At 38.2% G+C, this 22714-nt stretch overlaps 1 protein-coding gene and 1 long non-coding RNA gene across 5 annotated transcripts in view; one reads left to right on the top strand and one right to left on the bottom strand.

The window, feature by feature from the left end:
* Positions 1-2188: 2188 nt before the first annotated feature.
* LOC135327865 (uncharacterized) lies at positions 2189-4957 on the bottom strand. 2 transcript variants are annotated; one of them, XR_010388347.1, is made up of 3 exons: positions 4645-4957; positions 3351-3478; positions 2189-2440 (listed from the first exon to the last, which is right to left on the bottom strand). It is a non-coding gene; the product is annotated as an uncharacterized LOC135327865 (long non-coding RNA). The 2 variants fall into 2 exon arrangements; XR_010388348.1 differs by lacking the exon at positions 4645-4957 and adding an exon at positions 3583-4087.
* FAM184A (family with sequence similarity 184 member A) overlaps positions 4175-22714 on the top strand; it is a 91467-nt gene continuing 72927 nt past the window's right edge. For 2 of the 3 annotated variants that reach the window (XM_064508925.1, XM_064508923.1), the window contains exon 1: positions 4175-4686. In XM_064508925.1, coding sequence (XP_064364995.1) covers positions 4522-4686 — 165 coding nt within the window. In that variant the 5' untranslated portion in view covers positions 4175-4521. Of the gene's footprint in view, positions 4687-16551; positions 16609-22714 lie in introns of those variants that run through there. The other variant, XM_064508924.1, reaches the window with a different exon arrangement.

Raw genomic sequence — 22714 nt, 5'->3', positions numbered from 1 at the left:
AAGGGAGTTACCAGCAATTTGCATTCCTGTGCACTGCTGAAACAGTGCTAATTGCTGGAGTTACCACCTCTTTGTCAAGACCTTGAGAGATGATGGTGGGACCCAAGGAAGGAAGACACACCTGTCTGCAGAAACTGCAACAGAAAAGATAAGGGAGAAAAGAAACGGCCTGCCTAGGAACAACGATGAGATCCAATAAGGAGCAGGAGACCCCAGACTCAAAAATTACTATTGGTCTGAACTACCACGTGGGGGGGTGGGAAACTTAATTTGAAAAAGCTATAATTGCCCAGGGATCTCTTTGTCCAGGGTCCCTCTTTGGAGGTACCCAACTCGAGCTGTAACCACTGCACGCGTGTCATTCCGAGCTAACCTAGGGTCGGACCCAACTCGAGTTGTAATTACTGCACGCGCACCACCAAAACTTACACCCAGGGTGAAGAGGACCCACCTACCACCAGACGGGAGCCCCCCCACTGCCGAGACTCCCAAAGGAAGAGGACCAACAGGACGCCGCTGGATCCACGGGTGGTGATATCTTTCTCTCTCTCTCTCTCTCTCTCTCTCTCTCTTTCTCCCTCTCTTTTGTTGAATGTTGGTAAGATCTGTTTTTGTCTAGCTAGTTGCAGTATTCGCCATTGAATTATCCTATTTGACCACATGCCTTATCTTTGTGTTAATAAATCTTAAAACCGGTTGGCTGGTGTCGTTTCACCTTAATTCACTCCAAGGGCATCACGAACTTGGTCGTTTGGCCCCAAGGGGAGGGAGGTCGTCCTGAACGACTCCTTTCGGGCCGCGACATGTACACATGGAAAAAATATGTAATCCACAGTATTCCCAGCAGACTGAATGTAAATGAAATTCTTTCCTAGTCTTGCACACCTCAATATGAATATTCCATTATTTTAGAAAACATACACACATGCATGCAAACATCAAGCATGCAGATGCAGCTAAACAGATGTGTGGTAGAACACAAAAAGCACAGGTAAATTTCCACAGAGCCAGAGTTGTTGATTTTGCCCTAGAAAAAGCAAAGTGATAGTCATAGCACACATGCTAGTATTCATGCATAGCATTTACATGAAAATGCAATCTTAAGGGATATTTTTTTACTAACAATATTTCAGTTTTATAAAAATTTTCTATATACATACACTAAGGGCATTCCTACACACTGTCTGTACTCACTTATGGACACTGGATAGATACAAATTATATGTCACTTACATAAGCCAATGGTAATGGAGACGCTCAAGATTTCATTGCTGAGCTTTTACAGCAATGATATACATTAAAAGAGCCCTACGTCATTCCACTGCACTTTGTCCCCTCCAGCAAACCCAGAGCGCTGTCTCTGAATTTGCCTTTGCATGGTCTCAGCCCAAACCCTGGGAGACCTCTGGATTCACAAGCCCTGCCACATGGATGTTCTCATGAAATCCCATCATGGAAAGAAGCATTAGGGCCCTGACCATTTTGCTGCGTAAAGCCTCTTTTCAGCAGTAACCTTAAAGAAAACAGCCTCTATGCTACAAGTGTGGACCTGACTGGAAAAGAGGTTCTTAGCAGTCAACATCTGAGTTCTAAGGGCATAACATGTATAAAGAGATGTTCAAAAACAATTTAAGTATGAAAATTGCTACTAAAAGACATAAAAAATATAAATGAAGAATATTTAATAATCTTTTTCAATTTAAAAGGGCCTAGGAAGAATTTAGTATTCAACAACTAAAATATCAGAGGAAGACAAAAATAAACATATTTGACTGTTTTGTTCTGGAAGAATAAGTAATTTCAAAATGGGTCAAAACAACGATTTTAGGCCAATGTGAATCACAACAAATGTATACACTTCTCAGAGGAAACTGAAAAATGAAACAGTAAGGCTTACTGTTTCAGAAAAGATTTTGACCAATCCAAACCACTCTAACTTATTTGAAAAATAAGTCTATTCAAAATATTTCAAATGTGTAGATAAAATTAAAATGATAATAGTTTCTGTAAATTTTGAGACTTCTAGGAGTTTCATAAGCTTTAATAAATTAAGACAGCCATTCCCTAATAACACAAGTATTATTACGTACACTAAGAAAAAGTGTCCTTTCGCACAGGAATTAAAGAGCATGTCTATAGTCACACAGTAAGTCAAACACAACCATTAATTGAAACCAAGCCTTCAGAATCACAGTGTAGTGCTTTAATCAGTAGTCTGATCTTCTCAGACATAACAAATCACAGCCACCGCTGCAACTGACTCATTTTTTAATTTAATAAAACTAAATTAACAGTATGTGCTATTCATGGATGTCATCTATGGACACAGATTTGATGCAGATGCTCCTAATATTCTTTCTTCCCCTTATATTTCATCTGTATGAATCACTGCCTGGGTAGATACCATCTGTCCTTTGTTCTCTGTTGCCAGAATGGGCCACTTCAGAATGAAACAATGGAAATCAGTGTCAGAATTTCCTGAACAACACAAATCCCAAGCCTACGGCAACACAGCTACTTAAATATTGGAATTAAATAACTTTTTAGACTCCCCACTATTCAAAATAGTTTGGGTTTATTAAGTCTTTTAATGTAAGATTCCTCTTTCAGAACTCCTATATTTTTCTGGCTCTTTTTGAACACCTTTTCAGTGTGTTGACACATGGGAATTACAGACCCTAGAACCTGATGAAAGTATTTCAACCGTTCTCTCACAAGCACTGTATACAAAAGTAGTGATATCTAACTGTATCTTCCAGTTAGGGTCCTGCTTATACATCAAAGAATCCCATTCACCCCATGACCTCAGGTTTGCATTGGAAATTCATGTTGAGTTGGCTATTTGTCATAACATTTTCAGAAACATTTACTTCCAGAAGGTCAATATATAAGCATAGATTTCTATTAGCATTTTTTTCTCCATACCCTTGTTGAGAACAAAAGATTTAGCTATGTATTTTTGTAGTTTATCTCTTTGATATTTCTGTCTGCCCACAAAGAATCCAGACAAAAAAGAGGTTTTTAGAGCAAGGAAAAAATAAAGCAGTAACAAAGATAAACTACCACAACAGAGAATATCAAAGACTCTTAGAAGATCAGTGCAGGCGCTCTTAATCAGGAAATCATATATGTGTCCAACCACATTAATATATATATATTCTCAAAAGGCCAGAGCCTAGCAAAGATACATTAAATTGTTAGAGGATGGCTGCTCTCCAGAGTTGCAGAGGACAACAACAGAAAAAGAGAGCAGTCTAATCCAAGCTAGACGATGTACTAAATTAGGCTGTGAATTCCTTCTGGCAGGGACTTTTGCTCTGTACTCATCTAGTCAGATCATGAGTCCGTACCTATGGTTTGCAGAGGCTACGTCTGCAGTTACAGAAATGACTGACCGGCTCAAGTGAATGCCTTCCCCTTTCACCCAGCTGGGTCACTCCACGGCCTGTGAGAACTGCGTTGTTCTTTCCTCCAAAACCTGAAGAAGAAATTGTGCAGTCAAGTGCTTATTTGATTTAGTACCTATGTCAGTCTTAAGAGACTTCTCCCCACTAAATACCGTTGTGAGAAAACAGCACTTACTCCGTCGCAGACCAGTGCATATCCAGGGGCCAGCAAGGCTAGGTCTACCTATGTGCACCGGGCTGCAGCAACACTGGGGCCCCTCCAGTGAGGAGGGCGCGAACCCAGTCCCCAGCTGACGCCCACGGCATTTCCAGGGCTCTCCATGGGGAAAGGTTTAGGCAGTTAGCGAGTACGCTCCGAGCCTTGCCACGGCGGGGAGACCCCAAGGCCTGTCTCCCGTTGCCCTGCTGGCGCACCCTCCGCAGAACGGGCTCCTTCTGCCGTGCCCGAAAGATGGGGGGGCGGGGGACAACTGAGCGGGCCGTTACCCGCGCGAGCGCGCGGCAACCGCCGCCGCGGCCGGACGACGGGGGGGAGAGTCCGCGCGGGCACCTGCCGCGCGGGGGAGGGGGGAGCCCGCGCCCCCGCCCGTAGAGCGAGGAGACGGGGGGAGGGGGGAGGGGAAAGCAGCGCGCGCGCGCGCGCACCGGCTGCCGAGGGCAAGGGGAAGCGAGGTCCCTCGAGCCGCCGGGCGCGCGCGCGGCCCCAGCTCCTCTGAACGTTGGGAGGCTCCGGGCGGGGCTGGCGAGTGACGTCGGGCGCGGCGTAAACAGTCCGGCGCCTGCCTGGTAACCGCGCCGCGCGCCAGCAACGGCCGGCGGCCTCGCCCGCCCCCGCGGCCAGGCTGCCCCAGGGCGGCGACGGGCTCGGCGGCCGGCCTCGCTGCTCCGCGTCGAGCGGGGAGAGGCCGGTGCCGCTTCGCTCAGCGGCGCCGCGGGGTGGATGCCGCAGCCCGGCGCGGTTCCCCGCCCGCGCGGCTGCTGGGGGGGCGGCGGTAGAAAGCGCCCGTGGGCCGATCGCGGGGGGGAGGGCGCGGGCCGCGGTGCCCCCTGCTCGGCTTCCCCGTGGGGCTGCTGCCAGCGGAGCTAGAGCGGCGGCGGGGGCCGAGCGGTGAAGATGGCGACCCCGGGGATGAGCTGGCAGCAGCAGCACAGCCACGGCAGCAGCTCCGCGCCCGGCGCGGGAAAATTCGCCTCGGCCTCTGCCCCGGCGGGAGTCGGCTCCGAGCACAGCCCCGACCTGCATTTCAAGATGAGCAAGAAGATTGCCCAGCTCACGAAGGTAAGGGGGCGTCCTCCCCCTGCTGCTGCTTCGGCCTCCGAGGGGGTTGGAGGCTGGCCGGATCCTCTCTTCTTTTCTTCCCCTTCTCGTTTGGTTGTCCCCCACGTGAGAAGGGAGAGACGCTTCTCTTCGTTTCTTTTCCTCGCCCAGGCAAAACGGATCTTGCTTGAGAAGGGTTGTCTCTGAGGGTCGATTTCTAAGCCCAGGAGGACGTCTGCTCTTCAGCGGGCGAGGTCTGGCAGATTTATACCCTAAAGGCAGCATCTGGAATGGCTTCTTTGCCCTGTTTCGCAAAGCTACCTCAGCCCTCGAGGGGAGTCGCAGCCCGTCCTTCATCAGTCTTGTAGTAAAAAGCTCAGGCATGCTGTAAACATGAAAACCTGGAAAAGAAAGTGTAAGAATGGAGAGATGAAATGTTCAAAGGAAGTGCTGTACTATCACTTTCTAGTTAGACAAGTTGTGCCCGGATTCAGTTTTGCTTAGACAGAAATCTGGATATGTGGGATATGATCCCTTATTGATAGGCTGATACTATTTATTTTATGAAAATTATAGTTTTTCTTCTAGCTTTTTAATAAGTTATTTTTGGAATTTTTGAAAATATGGAAATTCAAGTGATGCTTCCTTTTATTGAAGAGAGATACTTTTTTTTTTTTTTTAAGGTGTTTGGTAATGTCTTAAATGCCTTAGATGGTGAGGGTGAAGTGCGAGAATACCTTTGGCCTTGTCATGCTGATTTAACAGTTCTCATGATGTCGTTACCAGTATGGAAAATATATTGACTCTTTGTTAAAGGCTAGGGTCAAATTACGAAGTGTCTTAAAAGGATATTGTCAAGGCTAGTTGACAGCATGTTTCAGACTGGATGGTAGCTATCATTTACTTAATCAGAATAACTAAAAGAAATGCTTTACTGCTGTAATATCTCTTGTATGAAGCTCAGGCCACATGCGACTAGTTGTGTTTAGGAATGAAAGGCAGATGATGTTTGTTAAAGAAAAAACAAAAAATTATTTATGTCACAGTTTATATAGCTAAAACATTTTAAAGGTAATTTAAAAGCCCTGAGGGAGCAACTGCTGGCCTTCTTCAAATGTATGCTAAAATGGATGAAGGTGACATTTCATTGGAAGCAAGAATGCAGAGAATGAAAGCTGCTGGTAGTCTCACTTTGGAGACATAGTTCATGTTTATGCACAACTGAAGCAGAGCTGATTAAATAGCAGTATTTATCATGGAACGCGGTGTGTAACCTCTATTGCAAAACTGATGACTTCGGCAAATGGAGGGGTATTTTGTCTTGTTTTTGAATTCAGAGTTTGATTTCTTCTTAATTAACTTCAGGTGATTTGAAATTTCAAAAGAGGAAAATAGAATTAAACCAGCTGAAGAATCGCTTTTGGTTTAACTTCCTATGCATGGAAATTCTAGATTAAAGTTTTAAAGGTATTGCTGCAGATTTGTGCTCTCTAAAAGGTGCAAAAAGCACATGTATTTTACATTTACCTTAGGGCTTAGTAGATATGCAAGGTAACACTTTCAGAGACCAGTTATTATGTGTGTTTCCTTTGGTCTAGTTCCCTTTCTTTCTCCAGAACCTTACCCAGCAGTTTACTTAGTAACAGTTGAGCTCAGAAAGAGTGCTCCATTTGTGCTGTGACAGTATGTGTGTTTACCCATGAGTTCCACATCACTGGACATGTGTTCTGTGTTTTTTGAGTTACTACATATTAGATATCTTCAGATGGATATGGATTAAATACTGATTTACACATAATGTTGGAATATTTTGAACTTCTGTGTTGAAAGGTACGAAAAGAATAAAAGTAAACTGTGGGTTTTTTTTCATAAACTATTTTATGCTTCATGATACTGTTCTGCTAAAATTCTGAAAAGCTGTGTGCATGTCTGTTCTGCCAAGGATTTCAGAGCGTTTTGCAACTAAAAGCTATGAATTGTCTTCAGATTGTGTATTTAAAATAATTGTAAGTTAGTTGTGATTGTACTAGGATTTTACACATGAATTAGACTTTTGGAGGATTGGAATCTTGCATTTGTTTCCCAGTGACTGGCAGGTTCTGGTGATATTTTCCCTGTGGTATGTTTTCTGATTTCTTTTCTCGAGTATCAAGTTTTAGGCAGAAAACTTGAGAATTTAACTGAGCTTTGTGATGAACTAAAATCCTAGACTGAAAAACAGTGTTTTTAGAGTTGGAACAGGATGTATAATAAAAAAATACTTCTCTTGCATCTATTGCAACAAAAAAATAATTTTTATCTTAGTTTTTAGTATCTTATTCTATCGCATCGACTTCATTGAGATAGAGGTGCAAATCTTGACGTTTTTGTAGTTGGAGGGCTTGGATCATACATTCCTGTTCATTTATTGACCTTTCAGAAAAAGGATTTTTTTTTTCTTTTCAAGCATAGAAAATTCTTTGGGATAGAGTCTAATCTGAACTTTCTAACCTGCTCTAAGAATCTGAAGTCTTATTTGGTAGATGGCTGAAGAAACTAATTTCTGAGAGATGACTCAAGATACAGAGGAAAAAGGAAACATGACACTTCTTCTTTGAAAGTTAACTCTTACTAAGAAACTTCATTTTACAAGCTTTCTGGAAATAAGTTATCTAACTTGAATGACTGATGCAAAATATATAATAGAGTATTCCTGTGAAGATATTTGGCCCAAATCCTGCTGATCTGTGTGTAGAATGTCTCTTGAACAATCAAGGAACTTCTTACTACGAGTGTACTTCTCAAATTGTGTAATGTCTTTTGTATAAATGCTTCTCACAAACCCTTTTGTCCTCCAACTTTTCTTTAAGGCTGTCATATTAAGGTGAAGTTAGGTGCTTTATCAGATCAAAACAAACCCTCCAATGTGGTGTACTAAAAAGAAAACTAAATATACGTGGGGCACAGCCAAAGGCATACACATGAGTTATCCAGAAAGCTTATGTCTTTTGACAAAAGAAATGTGACTCAGTAGCTTATTTTTAGTTATCTTTGTATGGTTTGTATAGTTTGTATCCTTGTATAGCGGCAGAAGAAAATGTTTTCCTCACAGGAGATGCAGGTAAGTCATGAAATAACCGTAAAATTCCAAAATTAGGATTCCTTTATCATGTTTTTAAGTTACTTAGAATCTGAATCCGTCAAAACAGTACAGGAATGCAAGAAAAGAGGAGTCATTTCTTTAATAATTGGGCTTAATCAGTAATTCAGAGTAAGGCAAAATAAGAGAGAAGTCCATTTCACTAAGCACAATATTTGAGAAGTGCTTAATTATAGTTTATTTTTCTGTTACACTGAAAAAAAAAGACTGACTCAATTTAACTTTAATATGCTTAATTCACAGGGGGAAGTATGGCAAGTCAGTAGTTAGAAATACAGCTTTTAAAACTAAAGTGATGCTCCATGTACTGTTGAATGCTTCAGCTACAATTTACTGCAGCCTATTTCAGGTCTTCCTCTTTAGTATAAGCTCCTTATTTTTAGGCATTTCAAAAGATCTGTGTACCAATTTAGGGATGAAGTAGCATCTGACATCAAGATTAAAGCCATCAAAAAAATAAGCTGTGGTTATGAGATTGCATATATGTGTTTGTATTACTCCATGCTGGAGTGCTAATGCAGTGTTGAATTATGCCTACTGCAGATGAAAATATGCATATATATATTTTATTAAGACAGCTGGAATAGAAAATAAAAACAGGTTGCTACTGTGAGTATGTTTGTAGAGGAGAATGGGATTTGCTTTTACAGTTGCCAGAAGAGTATAAGTATTAACTGTTTTTTGACATATCCTGTTTATGCTATTGTCTGCAGCTTGAGCATTTGTGATTGAGAAATTCATATTCTAGATGTGTCTCAAGTGTGTTGTGCAAGCTTTGTGACAGCAACATAGATCTTTGACTTTTCTGGAATAACTACATGATCCACACCAGGATTGTACTCTGAGAACTTTCAGCATTGATTTGACTGCGAGATACTGATTGTGGAGATGATTACCTGGAAGCAAAGTCTGTAAGGGCTGTGGGGTAGATGTATACATTAAAAGATAGATTCTATTATATTGATCTATTACATAAAAGAGGAAAAATCCTCTCTAAATCTCTGGTGATTTTTTCTTCCCCCTTAGTACTGTGCGTAGTGTTTTCCTTTCTCTCTTCCTGGCTTTGAGAGAAGTTGTCGGAGAACAAACTTCGGTGTAGTAATTAGCACAGTGAGCTGCCTTTGGGCTGTAGAGGGTAAACTTATTTCAAAGAATAAATAGCAAGTTTGATAATTTTTATGCTTACTCCTCCTATTGTGTGGATTTTTTGCTGGGCTGGTCAAAGCTATCACAGAATACAGTTATGATTCTTTTTTTTTTAAAAAAAAAAAGTTGTATTTCCAGTTCAACTTCATCAGTTTTTATTTGGAAGTATTCTGCCTCCAAAATGGCTCAGCTACCTGCATAAGATTCATTATGTGTAGGATTATTAGAGAACTTAAAAGAAGAGCCCTTAAAAGGAGGGAAGAAATGAGAATCTAAAGAACCATTAGAAGTGTTTCAATGTTAGCGATCATCCTGTGGTATTTGATGCCATTAACAGTTCTGGAAAAACTTGTGTGTGTGTGTTGGTGTTTGGTTTTGTTTTTTTTTGTTTTTTTTTTTTTTTTTTTTTGGAACCTTATGTGATTACTCCAATGTGTGTTAGCGTTGGCAGTGGGCCAGCATTTGCTTACACTTCTAGGATTGCATGAAAAGGACTGAAATTCCACAGACAGTGTGATTTGAGTACATATTGGAATGTCAAAATTTTTGCATATATTTGAATGGTAAGATGGGAATAAATGCTATGTTTTGTAATTACATAAAAAATAATGATTTTTCCAGAACTAGAAGACCTGAAAATGTGGTATTGCATATAGAACTTATTAAAAAAAAATTCTTTAGACATTTAATTGTGGTTTGATGTTGGTTATTCCAAAGTTAGGTGAAATAAGTCCTCTAAGAAGAGAGACACTGAAGGGAGGAATTGAAAACTTTACAGAGATGGTGTTTCTGAAGCACACCTCTTAAGTTATTTCTTTTGAATCATGGTAGTATATTCTTTTTACCATCCCTTTCTGACTGTCTGTCTCCACATGGTTTCGAGTTGTTTGCTTTGTGTGCTCTTATGAATTTTTCTTGCAACTGCTGAGTTTGATGCCATTGAATATGCCACCACTGTGTAAAAGAGCTGTAGGTAATATATCTTGAACATTGCATGTGCGTAAGATCTAGAATTCATACTTACTGCATATACACAGAAGCAGTTTCAAAATACTTTTCTGTGTGGCAATAAATTCAGCAATAATATTGAATAAAAACTTAAGTAATTTTTTAAAAGTACAAGTTTATGGACTTTAATTGCTGTAGAAATAGTTAATTTGGATGTTCTCAGAGATCCTAAAGAAATTCGTTGTGTTTGAGATTTATCGGATACCAGAAGAGCCTCAATACCTGCTTTGATGTGTGATAATAGAAATTTGGATTCCATCATTTCGTGTATTGAAAGGTCATGAAGGATGTTAGACAATGTCCTTAAAGAAGAAATTTGCAGCCTACTTAAAATAAATATCTACCATTAGGATAGTAGGTTTAAAAACAAGCACTAAGAGCAAATGATGGACAGAGGGAACTTTACCTTAAGTGGGAGTTTTTTCCAGAAGATAGTTCTTCCATATTCTTTTCTTGTATATAAGAATGGAAGCTTTTATATTTAACTAATATAAGAGTTTTGATGCAAAAGATAGTTTTGAATACGTTTTTTTTTTTTTTTTTTTTTTTTTGCTCATACCCTCTCAAAATGTGTCTTAAGAATCGCTCTTTGATCACGACTTAGATATGCTCAAATACATTTTGTGAATTCAGTAAGCTTTTGATCAGAAAAGTTTTAGAGAGAGCTTGGGTCAGATTAGGTCCGTATTCTGCAGCAGTTAGGCTTAGTAAGGGATATTCACTAAAAAAAGAGCTTTCTATAGCCATGATGGTAGTGAGAAAGAACTGAGTAAAGATGGCATGTCTTTAATAGCATTTGGTATAGTTGAAAAAATAAGTCGAGCTTTTGGACTCTCAAACCCTTCTTCAGTCTTTAAATAAAAGCAGCAATTACTAGCTTTATCTAAGTAGTTGCTGGCTGAAGTACTTAGAATTGCTTTAAAGCAGCTGTCGCTTCTAATTTAGACCTGAAGAAGGGCTTTTTTGCCTTCTGTATTTTGTAGGACAAAAATTATAAGATTCTAAGTTCTGGACTGATGGTATTTGTGCTTCTCTCACTGATTCTTAGCATCAATGATGGAGTTCATATCATCTGCTAGCAAAATGGAGACAGTGAAATGCAAAAGTTTTCTTACTGGTAACAGGATCTATGCACAGAGTAGAGATCTGGTCACCTTCCAAAAAGCTCAAATGCTATCCATCTCTGCAATGGGAATTGAAGAATGAAAATATATTTGACAGTCCTGATGTAAAGTCTGATATTTCTTATTTAGTGCTAGTCGGGACGCTGAAAAGAAATTAGTTATTCTGATACTTTGAAGACATCAGGACTATGTATCCCTGAAATGTTTCTTCTGTCCTATATCATTGCTTACCTATCAAGTGAAACTACAGGCATATAGACCTGACATGGGTATGTTTCAGAGCTCCATGTTGAATTAGGTCAATGACTTTACAGCCTTTTGTCACCAGGTGTCAAGAAGGAAGAGGGAAGTAGGACAAGAATTAGAGGGGAAAAAAGGACTTCAGATGAAATTCCTTTCCTCTCTACCTGCATAGTCTTAATGGTTGACCACTGAGTCTGAGTTCTTCTGAGGTCACCGACACCGTAATGTTCTAAGGATGTTTTTTGTATGTGTGTAACTGAAAGTGTAATGTTGCTGAAACATCGTCTGATCCCACATTCATGTAACCTAATTGTCTAAAATGCTTCTTTAGTATGTTTGGGGACTTTTTAGCTTCTCTAGGATAGTAAAATGTGAAAACAGAGCCACAGCAAAGAATAGTCAAAATGAAGAGACAAGTTTAGAAACAGGGTGAATAATACACTTCATTTTACTGTATCCTTATTCTCATTTATTGGTAAAGTTAGATGATGTAGAATTACGAGGTGTTGAAAAACTATTAGATGTTATGGCTCACATGTACTTTAGGTGTTACATCTGATAAATCAGTATCTTAAGGATATTTAAATTTTTTACTATAAATCCTAAAATAACTAGTCTATTAATTTTCTTTAATGTTGTGAAATTTAATATCTGTTAAGCTTTAGCTGCTTTTTCTCATATGATGATAGAAATCCTATGAGAAAAATAAGAAATACCTGAAGTTTAGTTTGATCTCTTTAGATTTACTTCTAGATAAGAACTGCGTTATAAAAGACGGCTTTTGCTATTATTGTCTGTTTTAGATAAAATCAAGAAAGTTCCAGTTTACAGTTAAAAACATAATGTTGAAACACTTTGCTCCAAATATGGATATTCTAAATAAGAGATTCTTTTACATATATTTTTGACAAACAAAATTAATGAGAAACCCTATGTAGTTGTGTAAGATATTCATATATTCATCTGTTTGAACACTTATAAATTTTCATGTACAAAGAACTTTGCAAAGTTCTTAATCTTACAGAAACTTCTGATTTGTTTAGTCTTATAAAAATGTACAGGCAGAAGTTGGTCTCTTCTTGTGTTTTTGTGTCCCACCATGAAAGTGGAAGGAAGTTGCTTCAAAGTCTTTCATTCTCACTTTATATCACTTCTTTAGAAAAAGTCAGATTGCAATTTAATCTTAGTCAAGGTAGTTCTGTACTTTCTTCAAATACTGTAAAACTATATTCAATAACCATGGCTGTAAGGCATTGTTCGTATTCAGGTATTTCTGCATTGTCATGTAACCTTAGTGGTGTCACATACTTTAATTTTGTAAATGTCATAAAATACAAACTAGATACACATGTATTAGATGTAGGCCGTAGAAACATTATTTACCGTAAGCCATTATATTGGGAACATTAGCTTTCAGCCTAAAGTAACTTCTCGTCGTAGAAATTCTAGTATCTCATTCTCCAAACTCAGGCTGTGGCTTTAATTAGAATAGCAATTTTGTCAATAATATTATTCTTCCTCTCCTCCCCCTTCAAGTTTCCTGTGAAGCTACATTGGAAAACTTTGCTTCCTACTAACTACCTGGATAGGGGGGGAGTCAGGCATTACCTTAAATAATCATTATTTCTTACTGTTTGCAGACTTGCTACTGAATAAATCCAGCAAATCTCTACATAATGGTATGAAATCAAAAGCAGATGTGTATATCTCTTGGCTGATTGAAGTTTGGCAGTAGTAAGCCAGGTTTCTATATATTTTTCTCATGACCGATGTCATAACAATAACCAAAGGCATTATATTCCAAAAATAAGTAGAAGAAACAAAAAACAGCCCAACACAAAAAGCTGTTCACCATCTTGTCCTACTTAATGCACGTTACCCTGCTTCTGTTCCCTTGTTCAAGCTTTTTTAACTGAACATGGAACGCTACGAGGAAGAACAACCTTTTGCTGAGGTTGTTGCTTGGTTAGGCTCAAATTGATAGCCTTTAAAACTAGATACGATTAAAAAGTTCATGAAGTCCTACTTGTTAAAGATGCTCTTAAGTGAATGTTTACCTTTTAGCTAAAATAGGGAGTATGATGTGGCTATGAAATATTTCATTTCTTCTTTTCATTTTTATGAGACTAAAAATTTTTAGAAAAATGGCTGGAAAAATAACTTTCTAGAGGGCTAAACCATAATGTGTTTAGAAAACAAGTGTGCTGTAATCCAGAGATCTTAATTGAGCAATGTTTTTGCTCACAACATGATTCAAAGCCATACCTTTTATCAAAGGGTATGTCTCACACTGCCTTCTCAGATAGTGTTTTGCAATATGAATGCTGATAGCTTGTACTAAAATGTATTTCAGTAATCTCCCATGAGTATCTTTGGTATTTTAAAATTTGGCAAATGAAAATGCTGATAAATTATTTCTGTAATGAAGATTAAGGAAAGAGAATTCAAATAGCTTTGTATTTGTTCACTTTGTGTAATATGAAATGTAGGTTTCACATTTTAAAAAATACAGTTTATTTGTACTGGTTAGTAAGCTTTCTAGAATGTGTCTACAAATTAAAAAAAATAAAAAAAACATATACTTTGAAATTCTACTTCTGTCTTTTTCTCCAGCATAACCTGTATTTCCAACAAATTAATGTAAATTACCTCACTTATTTATAAAAGAAATTTATATATATATGTTGTGCCACTGAGTGGTAAAAATTTAGTTGAAGTTTTTGAATCATCTTTTTGGTTGAATTGTATTGTATCTGACATTATAGTACAGGAATATAATGGAACTATAAAGAAATGATATAAATGTCAGTCAACTCTTAAAAGCATGTGGCTGTTTGTTTTATGCTGAGCTAAAAGTTGTTTATTTTTTAAGAGCAAAAATACTGTAGCTCTAAAAGAGACTGGAATGCCACGATGATCTATTTACTTGTTATTCAGACCAGTCTTGGAACTTTTCTTTTTTGGCTATGCACTCTACTCCCAGGATTCTTGCCTTCATTAATTTATTTTCATGCTCTGCTTCATACCTTGTCATATGTACCCTAGCAATCTGCAGTGTAGACAACCATTCATAATATCGTTTATGGGTATATTATTCTGCCTTACTTGCAAATACTTAATGCATAAGATCTTTTTTTTTCTCTCTCTCTCGTGTGTTTGGGCAGGCATTGGTATTCTCTGTATCCTTTCACCTTTTGTACGAGCAAAAAGCTTGAAGCAAGTTTTTCTCCTATTGGTTTGCTTTATTTTCAATAGCTGCAAGTTAACACTTAGGAAAAACTACATTCCAAATCCCAGACTTAATGGGGGTAGGGTAAGGAGGAGAAGGGATATGTGTGTGTGTAATAGACATTTTTTTCTCTAATGAAAACTTCAGAGTTTTTTTTTTTCTTATGTAACTACTGACAGTTTCAGAAAACTGTCAGTATAGCAAAATTGGAGACAGAGGGAAAAGATGCATTAGATAAGGTAATGTAGCCTCTCACTATAGAATATTGAAGAAGTTAAAGGCTAATCAAAAGCTATAGCTCTTTTCATATGCCTACATCACCCTTTGGTGGACATGGTCCCTTACATTTGGTAAATGTGGTCCCATATTACTAATTCTTGAGCTTTTTTTGATCTCACTGCAGATTCTTATAGCAAAAGGAAGCATTTGTTTAGGGTGTGCAGAAAGAAGTAGAGAGAACTTCTCCTAGAAGACATAACAACTAGAATTGCATTTGACACTATGCCTATTGATTGTGTTGAATCCGTTTGTTCCTCTGTCCCACCCCCCACCCCCCTGCTTGAATAATAAGTAAGGAACAGTGTGTTGCTATCCATGGTGCTGAAACTAGCACAGCGTTTTGGCTTCATTGGCACTTCTGTCAAAGACAATTTTTTTTTTTCTTTTTCAGCCTTTTTTTTTTTCAGTTAGATGTTGCTGCTTCTTATTTTGGGCAGCATTGAACTTTATAATGTCACTCTGCTGAGAGTAAGTTCTTTAGTTTGTATATGGAACAGTTCTTGTGGAGTGAAGATTTCTGCTACTCTGTATGTGTGTGTGTTCTTTTTTGCTAAGAGTGGACTAATGTTATCACTTTAACTCAAAGTCGGTTGCTCAGGTTTGAGAACTTTCCTGGGCATCCTTGTCTTACAGAGTGTAAATACCCACAAGCAGATGCAGTACAGACATATTAGCATAAATTCATCTGGAACTCTTTATACCTGAAAGACTCCAGTCAAATATGCAAATATTGAAGAAATCTGTAAGAAAACACAGCTGTATGATCAAAACACAATTTGGATAGTCCTTTGGCCTGTACTGTTTCCTTGCAGTGATTTTAAGGTCTAATCACATAGCAGACACGTTAAAGATAGATGAGGAGCAGACAAATGAGTGTGTGTGGTGGGTGGGTTTTTTTGTTTGTTTTGGGTTTTGGGGGGGGGGGGGTTCCCCCTCTCTCTTACCAGGAGGCAGATTGACGAATTTGTGCATCTCTCACTAAATCTTTTTTGTTGCAGTATGCTTCCCAAAATTGAACTGTCCTAGCAAATTGCCTAAAGCTTATTGTGCCACAGATTCATAATGGTTGCTTCTGACATAATCTGATTGGTAGGTCTTAACATCCAAGAACTGAAAAGGGGTTTTGATCTGGCATTGGTGGCAATACTGCCATGCCTCACTTAGCATGAGGGCACAGAGTTGCAGGTGCTAGTGTATGTTAACCTAGTCTGTAACAGGAGGATGTAGTTGATTTAAATTGTATGCAGAATGGGTGCTTATGCTTTTCCTGTCCATTAGAGGCTTATGGAAAAGCTATTTCTGCAGGCCTGTTTTTATCATAATGGAATTTAAGAGATCTATCCTCTTTGATAGACTCTCACTTCTCTGTTGTGAAAATAAGCATGCTTGATGTCATTTAATTAGTTTGACTTTTTAATTCAAGTCACTAATTTATTGCATGACAACTCGGGGAGGTTAACTCATAGCCAGTCTTTCCTGTACTGTTGTGTTTGCCTTTAACAGGCTTACCTGCTATCTGAAAGTCCCAGCAGGCTGTAGCAGATGTAGAAACAGATGAATTTCCTGGCAGATACACCTTCACCTCAGTTTATACCTTCCTAATGCTTCTTTTCTAAAGAAAACTATATTACCTTTGAGCAGTAACCATGTAGTACAGTAGCTTGCATAGCTTTTTTTTAGATAACTTTTGTCTATTCATAGGTAACTGGGAAAGGGAGGAAGCTGAAGAGGCTATGCAGATTCCACTTCTCAACATTTCATCCATAGGATACAGGGTGGGTATGGCTTAGAGGGCTGTGACATTGGCAGCTCATTTTGCATCTTGCATTCTGAAGTATAATTTAGTAGTACCAGATGTGAATTTTTGTTGCAAAGGAGGTTAAGATCTTCATAAGGCAGCTTGTATGGCTTCTTTTTTTGCAGGCATTCACAAAGCACTGACATTTTAGTTTTCCTTTTTCACATGGCCTGAGAAATACAGAAGATCCTTTTTTTTAGCTCGTTTTGGTTCTTGGTGTGGTTTTTTGTTTTGTTTTCTTTTTTGTTTGTTTTTTGAAATGGAGTAGAAAGTAACTCTTAATTCCTGGTAACTGCAAAGGGATTCGTGTTTACTTAGTATGCTGGTAATCAGTCCATTAATTACTGCTTTTTTGCTTCTTTTTCAAATGTCTGTCTTGAATTGGTCTCTTTAATGATATACTCGTATCACTAATGATCCATTTTAAAGACATTTTAAGGAACTCTTCAGTTCACTGTGTTCTAGTGTGTTTTATGCCCTGGTTCTGTGATTGAAGAGCGTACAAAATGTAGGTTGTATATTAGAAGCTTAATGAAAACTTTATGGCAAACTAACAAGTGCAAGCATTTTATGAAGTTTTTATCTGTGAAAGGATATATTTCTGAAATGTAAACAGCTTGGCTTGTACACACTGAGCTTGATCATATCTAATGTTTCTTATCATAAACACTTTGATGAAAGAGAAGTTATTGTTTTGGAAGCTGTATTGTACATAGTCTCTCTGGCCCTTAAACTTTGGGTAGAAAGCAATTGAAGTCCTTCTTAAGAATAGACTAGAATTAGGGTGAGTGTCTGCCAAAAAAAGGTAGGTATAAAAATTTTTTGTCCTTATCAGAACCTTACCTGACTGTGGTAGGGGAGCAGTAGTGTGCTAATTGCTGGAGGTTCTTGTGTTACAGGTGTTTAAAAGAACTCTGTAATATAAAACTAAACAAAAATGCATAAGGCATTTCGCTAGCTGATTTTGAAACTGAGCTTTGCTTCCAGGAAATTTAACATTAGATGTTTGTCTTAGCCCTTTGTCAAGTGCCAGTGTTTTCTGTAGGTATATGCTGGATAAATAAACAATGAGGTAGCTTTGAAAACTTGCTGAATTGCTAGACTCGGAGGGTTATGATCAGCAGCACAAAGTCCATTTGGAGGCCATTCACCTAGTGGTGTAGCACAGGGGTCAATACTGGGGCCAATACTGTTTAACCTCATCATTAATGACCCAGATGGTGGGACACATTCACCCTCAGCAAGCTTGCAGACAGTACAGAACTGGGAGGAGTGACTGATACACCAGAGGGCTGTGCTACCATTCAGAGACACCTCAACAGGCTGGAGAAACGGGCAGAGAGGAACCTCATGAAATTAAATAAAGGCAAGTGCAGAGTTCTACACATGGGGAGGGATAACCCCAGGCACCAGTACAGGCTGGGGGCTGAGCTGCTGGAGAGCAGCTCTGCAGAGAACGACCTGGATGTCTTGGTGGACATGAGCCAGTAATATGCCATTGCAGCAAAAAAGGCCAACAGTATCCTGGGCTGCATAAGGAAGGACGTTGCCAGCAAGTCGAGGGCGGGGATCCTTCCCCTCTGCTCAGTGCTGGTGAGACCCACTAAGCTGGAGTGCTTTGTCCAGTTCTGGCCTCCCCAGTATGAGAGGGGCATGGACTTATTTGAGCAAAGGGCCATAAAGATGATTGAGAAATGTTCCGGTTTCTTGTAGGAGGAGAGGCTGAGAGAGCTGAGACTGTTCAGCCTGGAGCAGAAAAGGCTTGGGGGAAAGAATTGTTTCAATGTCTGTACATATCAGAAGGGAGAGCGTTTGTGTCCTTCATCACCAGGGCCCATCAACATACGTACATAACATGACTTTTTAAAGATGGAGGTCTTCTGGTTTAGTAATAACTTGGTTTTCTCATTGAAAGTTCTTCACAGAATTTGACTACAATTTTTAAAAAGTTTGCCTCAAAATGCAACTTCAAACAGTATTTTATGAAAAATGTTCAGAATTTTTCTTGTCGCATTTAGTGTCTTTCTAGTAACAATGCATGTAAATGAATGAAATGTTACAGTGTAATCAGCAGTCTCCATATATCTGTTAGAAATGCATTTGTAAGCATGTACTCGGTAGTTATGGACTACTTTTCTGAAATATTTTTTTAAATAACTTTGGAGAATTTTTCCATACTGTTTTTGGAAGGTACTAAGCAACAGAAATTTGTCTAGTAAAAACAGGCTTTTTCTGGATTTGAAACTCGTTGATTTTATTTGTTGTGTGTTAATAATTGACCTATTAGCAGTCACTTATCAGTGGTGAATAAACTTAAATGCACAAATATAACTGACTTCCCCTTATTTAGCCAACAGGTGGGACACCAAGGGGGAAAAAAATGAATCCAATATCCATTTTAATGAAGAGTGTGACTTTATCACTATGGTATATGATACATTTGTCTTTTAGTACTATAAAAAATAAATTCATAACTTTGCCTGGAAGATTTTTGATGTTCTTTTGTTAATAGTATAGATTTAAACTTCTATGTTTGCATCCCACTGTATGTGTGATGTGTGACTTTTCTCTAGAAAAGCCATGTTATTGTTTTCCTGTATATCTATCTTCTTCTTGTGTCTAGTAACTCAATGTTTGTTTACTGGACCCATCAATAGAAAGGACAAATTAGGCTTGTTGGTTTGTCTGTTCCCAGTCATTAATAGGTGATGCATCAGCAGTTCCTTGCTTGCCCTGTAGATTTGTTATAGTTCACTTAATAAGTGTGCAGTGCTAACTAACAAAGTCTAGTGGATATAGCACCAGTACTCATTGACAGCAGCGGTTACGCTGGGAACTTTGTGCTCTGATGTGGGTGTCTACACCTTTAAGTCTTAAAACTAAGGTTCACTGGAGACATAGTATTGATGTTTGTGTAGGAAATGTAATAATGGTTGTTCTCATAGGTGTCAGTCCTGTTTTCATGTAAATTTAAAGAGAATGAACCATGTGCATTTTTGGAAATATTTTCTGTGCTGTAAAAAATATTTGGCACCTAATATTAGTATTAACGCAAATTATGCATTTTTAATCAGAAAGATGTTCTGTCATAATAAAATTGCTAGCAGGAGCAGATGACCGAACTAAAACTGACCATGCAAGAGTATAACATCTGATTTGGAGTAAAAAATTGTTCTCAGCCAAATAGTCACACAAAAGGCTTTCAGCTAAAAACAGTGTTGAACACCAATTGTTGTTTTTATTCCATATGTCACAAGACACCAAAGGTAATGCAGCAACAGACTTTTTTTATTACCACATACAATATAAACACTCCAATACTCAGTTCTTGGCATTAAAAAGGTCATTATTTTATTGTTACTTTCTTATTCTGCTGTAGTTCTTCAGAGCCAGACACACAGCATTCCAATAGATTCTTATCAGTAATGTTGTTTATTATTATTACTGCTGTTTTGGGGGGGGTTGTTATTTTACTGTTATCTTACCATTTTATATAATGAGTATTAAGACCTTTAGCTAGCAATCTCATATTATTCTTCTTCATATAATTCTGATATAATTCTTGGAAAGACTAGTATTCTGTCTCTACCTCTGGATTAATATGCTAATTGAAAATCTGATAAAGCACAATTTACTGTCTTTTCTGTCATTTGATAGAACTGCTATGTGTATAATGGATTTAGAGTAGAGTTGGAGAAAATGAATTGTTCAGATGAACAGTTTATGCTTGCTCATAATATTGTATGTATTTGTACTGAAAAAGCTACTACTATTTTAAAAATTAAACAAATATGCTTGGGAAATGGCTCGTCCTGTTTCAAAAAATGGAGAGTGCAAGATATATTTTGTCCATGCATCTCCAACTTTGGCAAGCTTCCTGCCTTCAAATTTTCAAGAACTTACTTCAGCAATCTGGAACTTTTAAAGGTATTAGTTTGCTCCAAAGTATTTCGGTTTCTGCTCTCATTTGATGGAAATGCTGCTAGGTTGTGTATGCTTCAGTTAGTACAGATTTTTCCTATGTTCCTGTGCTAATATAGAGCATCAAATTCTCATAGAAAAAAATCTGATGTAGCTATTCCATCATTTAAAAAATACTGAGATTTATAATATCTTGTAATTTGATAGTGCTGAAATGAAGGCTGCTGAGGAACTCTAATTCAGACTTTTTTAAAATACATTATGATACAGTCTTCAGTTGCCTGGATTTTATTTTATTGTTCTTACATTTTTCCAAAAGACACCTCTCTCCTTCCTTCAGGGAATGAATAGTTCTTTTTGAACATATAGATGTTCAATGTGTTTTGTATGGAGTAAGTGGATGATGAAGTTAGGACAATATTTTCTGAATCTGTCTTTAAATATAGGCTTAACTTTCACTTGGGTTTTTCTGTGGTGGTCCCACTGCCAAATTGTAATACCCTTGAAAATACTGTTTTTTTTTAATTTTTAATTTTTATTTTTTATTTTATTTGCTGCAGATTATAGTGCTGCATAACCTGAGACTAGAACATTGTATAAAGTGAGGAAGAACATTATAACACTTCTGTGCACAGTGGCAGGAGGTAAAAATTATCAATGCTTTGTTTAATTTACAAGGGCCTTCAGGAAGCTCAGTGTTTTTTAGTGCTTTGTTTTCAGACCAGAGGTCTTATTAACATTAGCTGCAATTCTTGGTTTCTATTCTATGTATACTAGATTCTGGCTGTATTGAATATAGTACTGAGAAAATGAGGAATATAGCAGCTAATGGGAAAATGGTGTTAGTTCTGTGTCAGGACATGAAGAAAAGCCAGCGTTCTGTGGTAGCTTTAGGTCTGAACTGTAAGGTCACCTGTTTCACCTTAAGCCTTCTAACTTTAGTGACTGTGAGAGAAGTCAGACGAGTGTTATGGACTTGCTAAGGACATAGAGCCCAAATAAGGGTTCTGCTTTATGCTGCAAGAATCGGAGGTCCTGTGGAGAAGCAGTGTATGATAACATCAGAGAAGACTGTTCTGTTTCGTGCAAGAAGGGATGAAGCACTGTGCAGAGAAATGAGGCATTTCCCAAGCTTTGATCATTCTGCCCAACAAATATAACTCATATTTTCAGTTCTAACAGACTAATCAAGAAACCAGATGGTTATTATTTGTCCATTTACAATGATAACACTTATAGCCCTAATTCAATTATTAATACAGACATCCTCATAATACAGTTTAAATTGTTATACATAATTTTCCTTGCATCTGTTCCTTTTCTATTGTGTTATGTTCATGCTTTCAGCATGCCTCTGGGTCCTAAGGCTAGCAGTTTCAGTTGTACTAAAGAAGGGGGGAGGGGCTATGACACAAGGGTCCTGAAGTTTTCACTAAGAAGAATATGATGTTGATGGCTGGGGTTTCTTCCTTCTCAGTGTTGGATCTATTTTGAATTATTTTTATACGTTTTCTTACAAAGCCTGCTTGCTTGTTCTTTCTTCAGTGATTCCCAGCTAAAGTTGACTAGCTGTACCAGTTGGAAGAGTTATTCAGTAGCCTCCTGTGGCCCCAATTAATGTAAAGGGCTAATTTTTATCATTAAGCGGCTACATAGAGATTTTTGCTATGTATACTATTCATAGAGCTAAGCGAAAACAAATTAGGTAATACACACCTGACTGCTGGACAGTTATCTCAACTAGCACAAGCTAATATCCGCTCAGGTCGAGACAAGTTGTGAGACTGTGTATTGTCAGGTCAATACAATGCCTGTGGCTTTTTACTAGTCATGGCAAAGTAATTTACTGAGCTACCTGGTTGCTACCACATTGAAATATTGACAAATAATTGTGACTGTAGGTCACTGGATAATAGGAAGTCTCCTTCCATGTATCAAGATTAAGTGCCAGCTTCAGGAGCTGATGTGTTTGAGATCGGATTCAGTTCTTGATTCTCTAGTAACTCTGAACATATTACTGGGTGACTTGAATTTTTTTGAGATGGGTGAACTGTGAGTAGAAAATGAAAGCTGCCTTCCAGGATTGAGATTGTACTGAGACTAATCTCCTTTGCCTTATTGCTTTTGTGGGTGCCTGGTTCTTTTCCTGTAAAGCAGATCTG

Source organism: Dromaius novaehollandiae, chromosome 3, assembly GCF_036370855.1.
Source record: "Dromaius novaehollandiae isolate bDroNov1 chromosome 3, bDroNov1.hap1, whole genome shotgun sequence".
NCBI classification, from domain to species: Eukaryota; Metazoa; Chordata; class Aves; order Casuariiformes; family Dromaiidae; genus Dromaius; species Dromaius novaehollandiae.
This window is presented reverse-complemented; position numbering and strand designations above follow the sequence as displayed.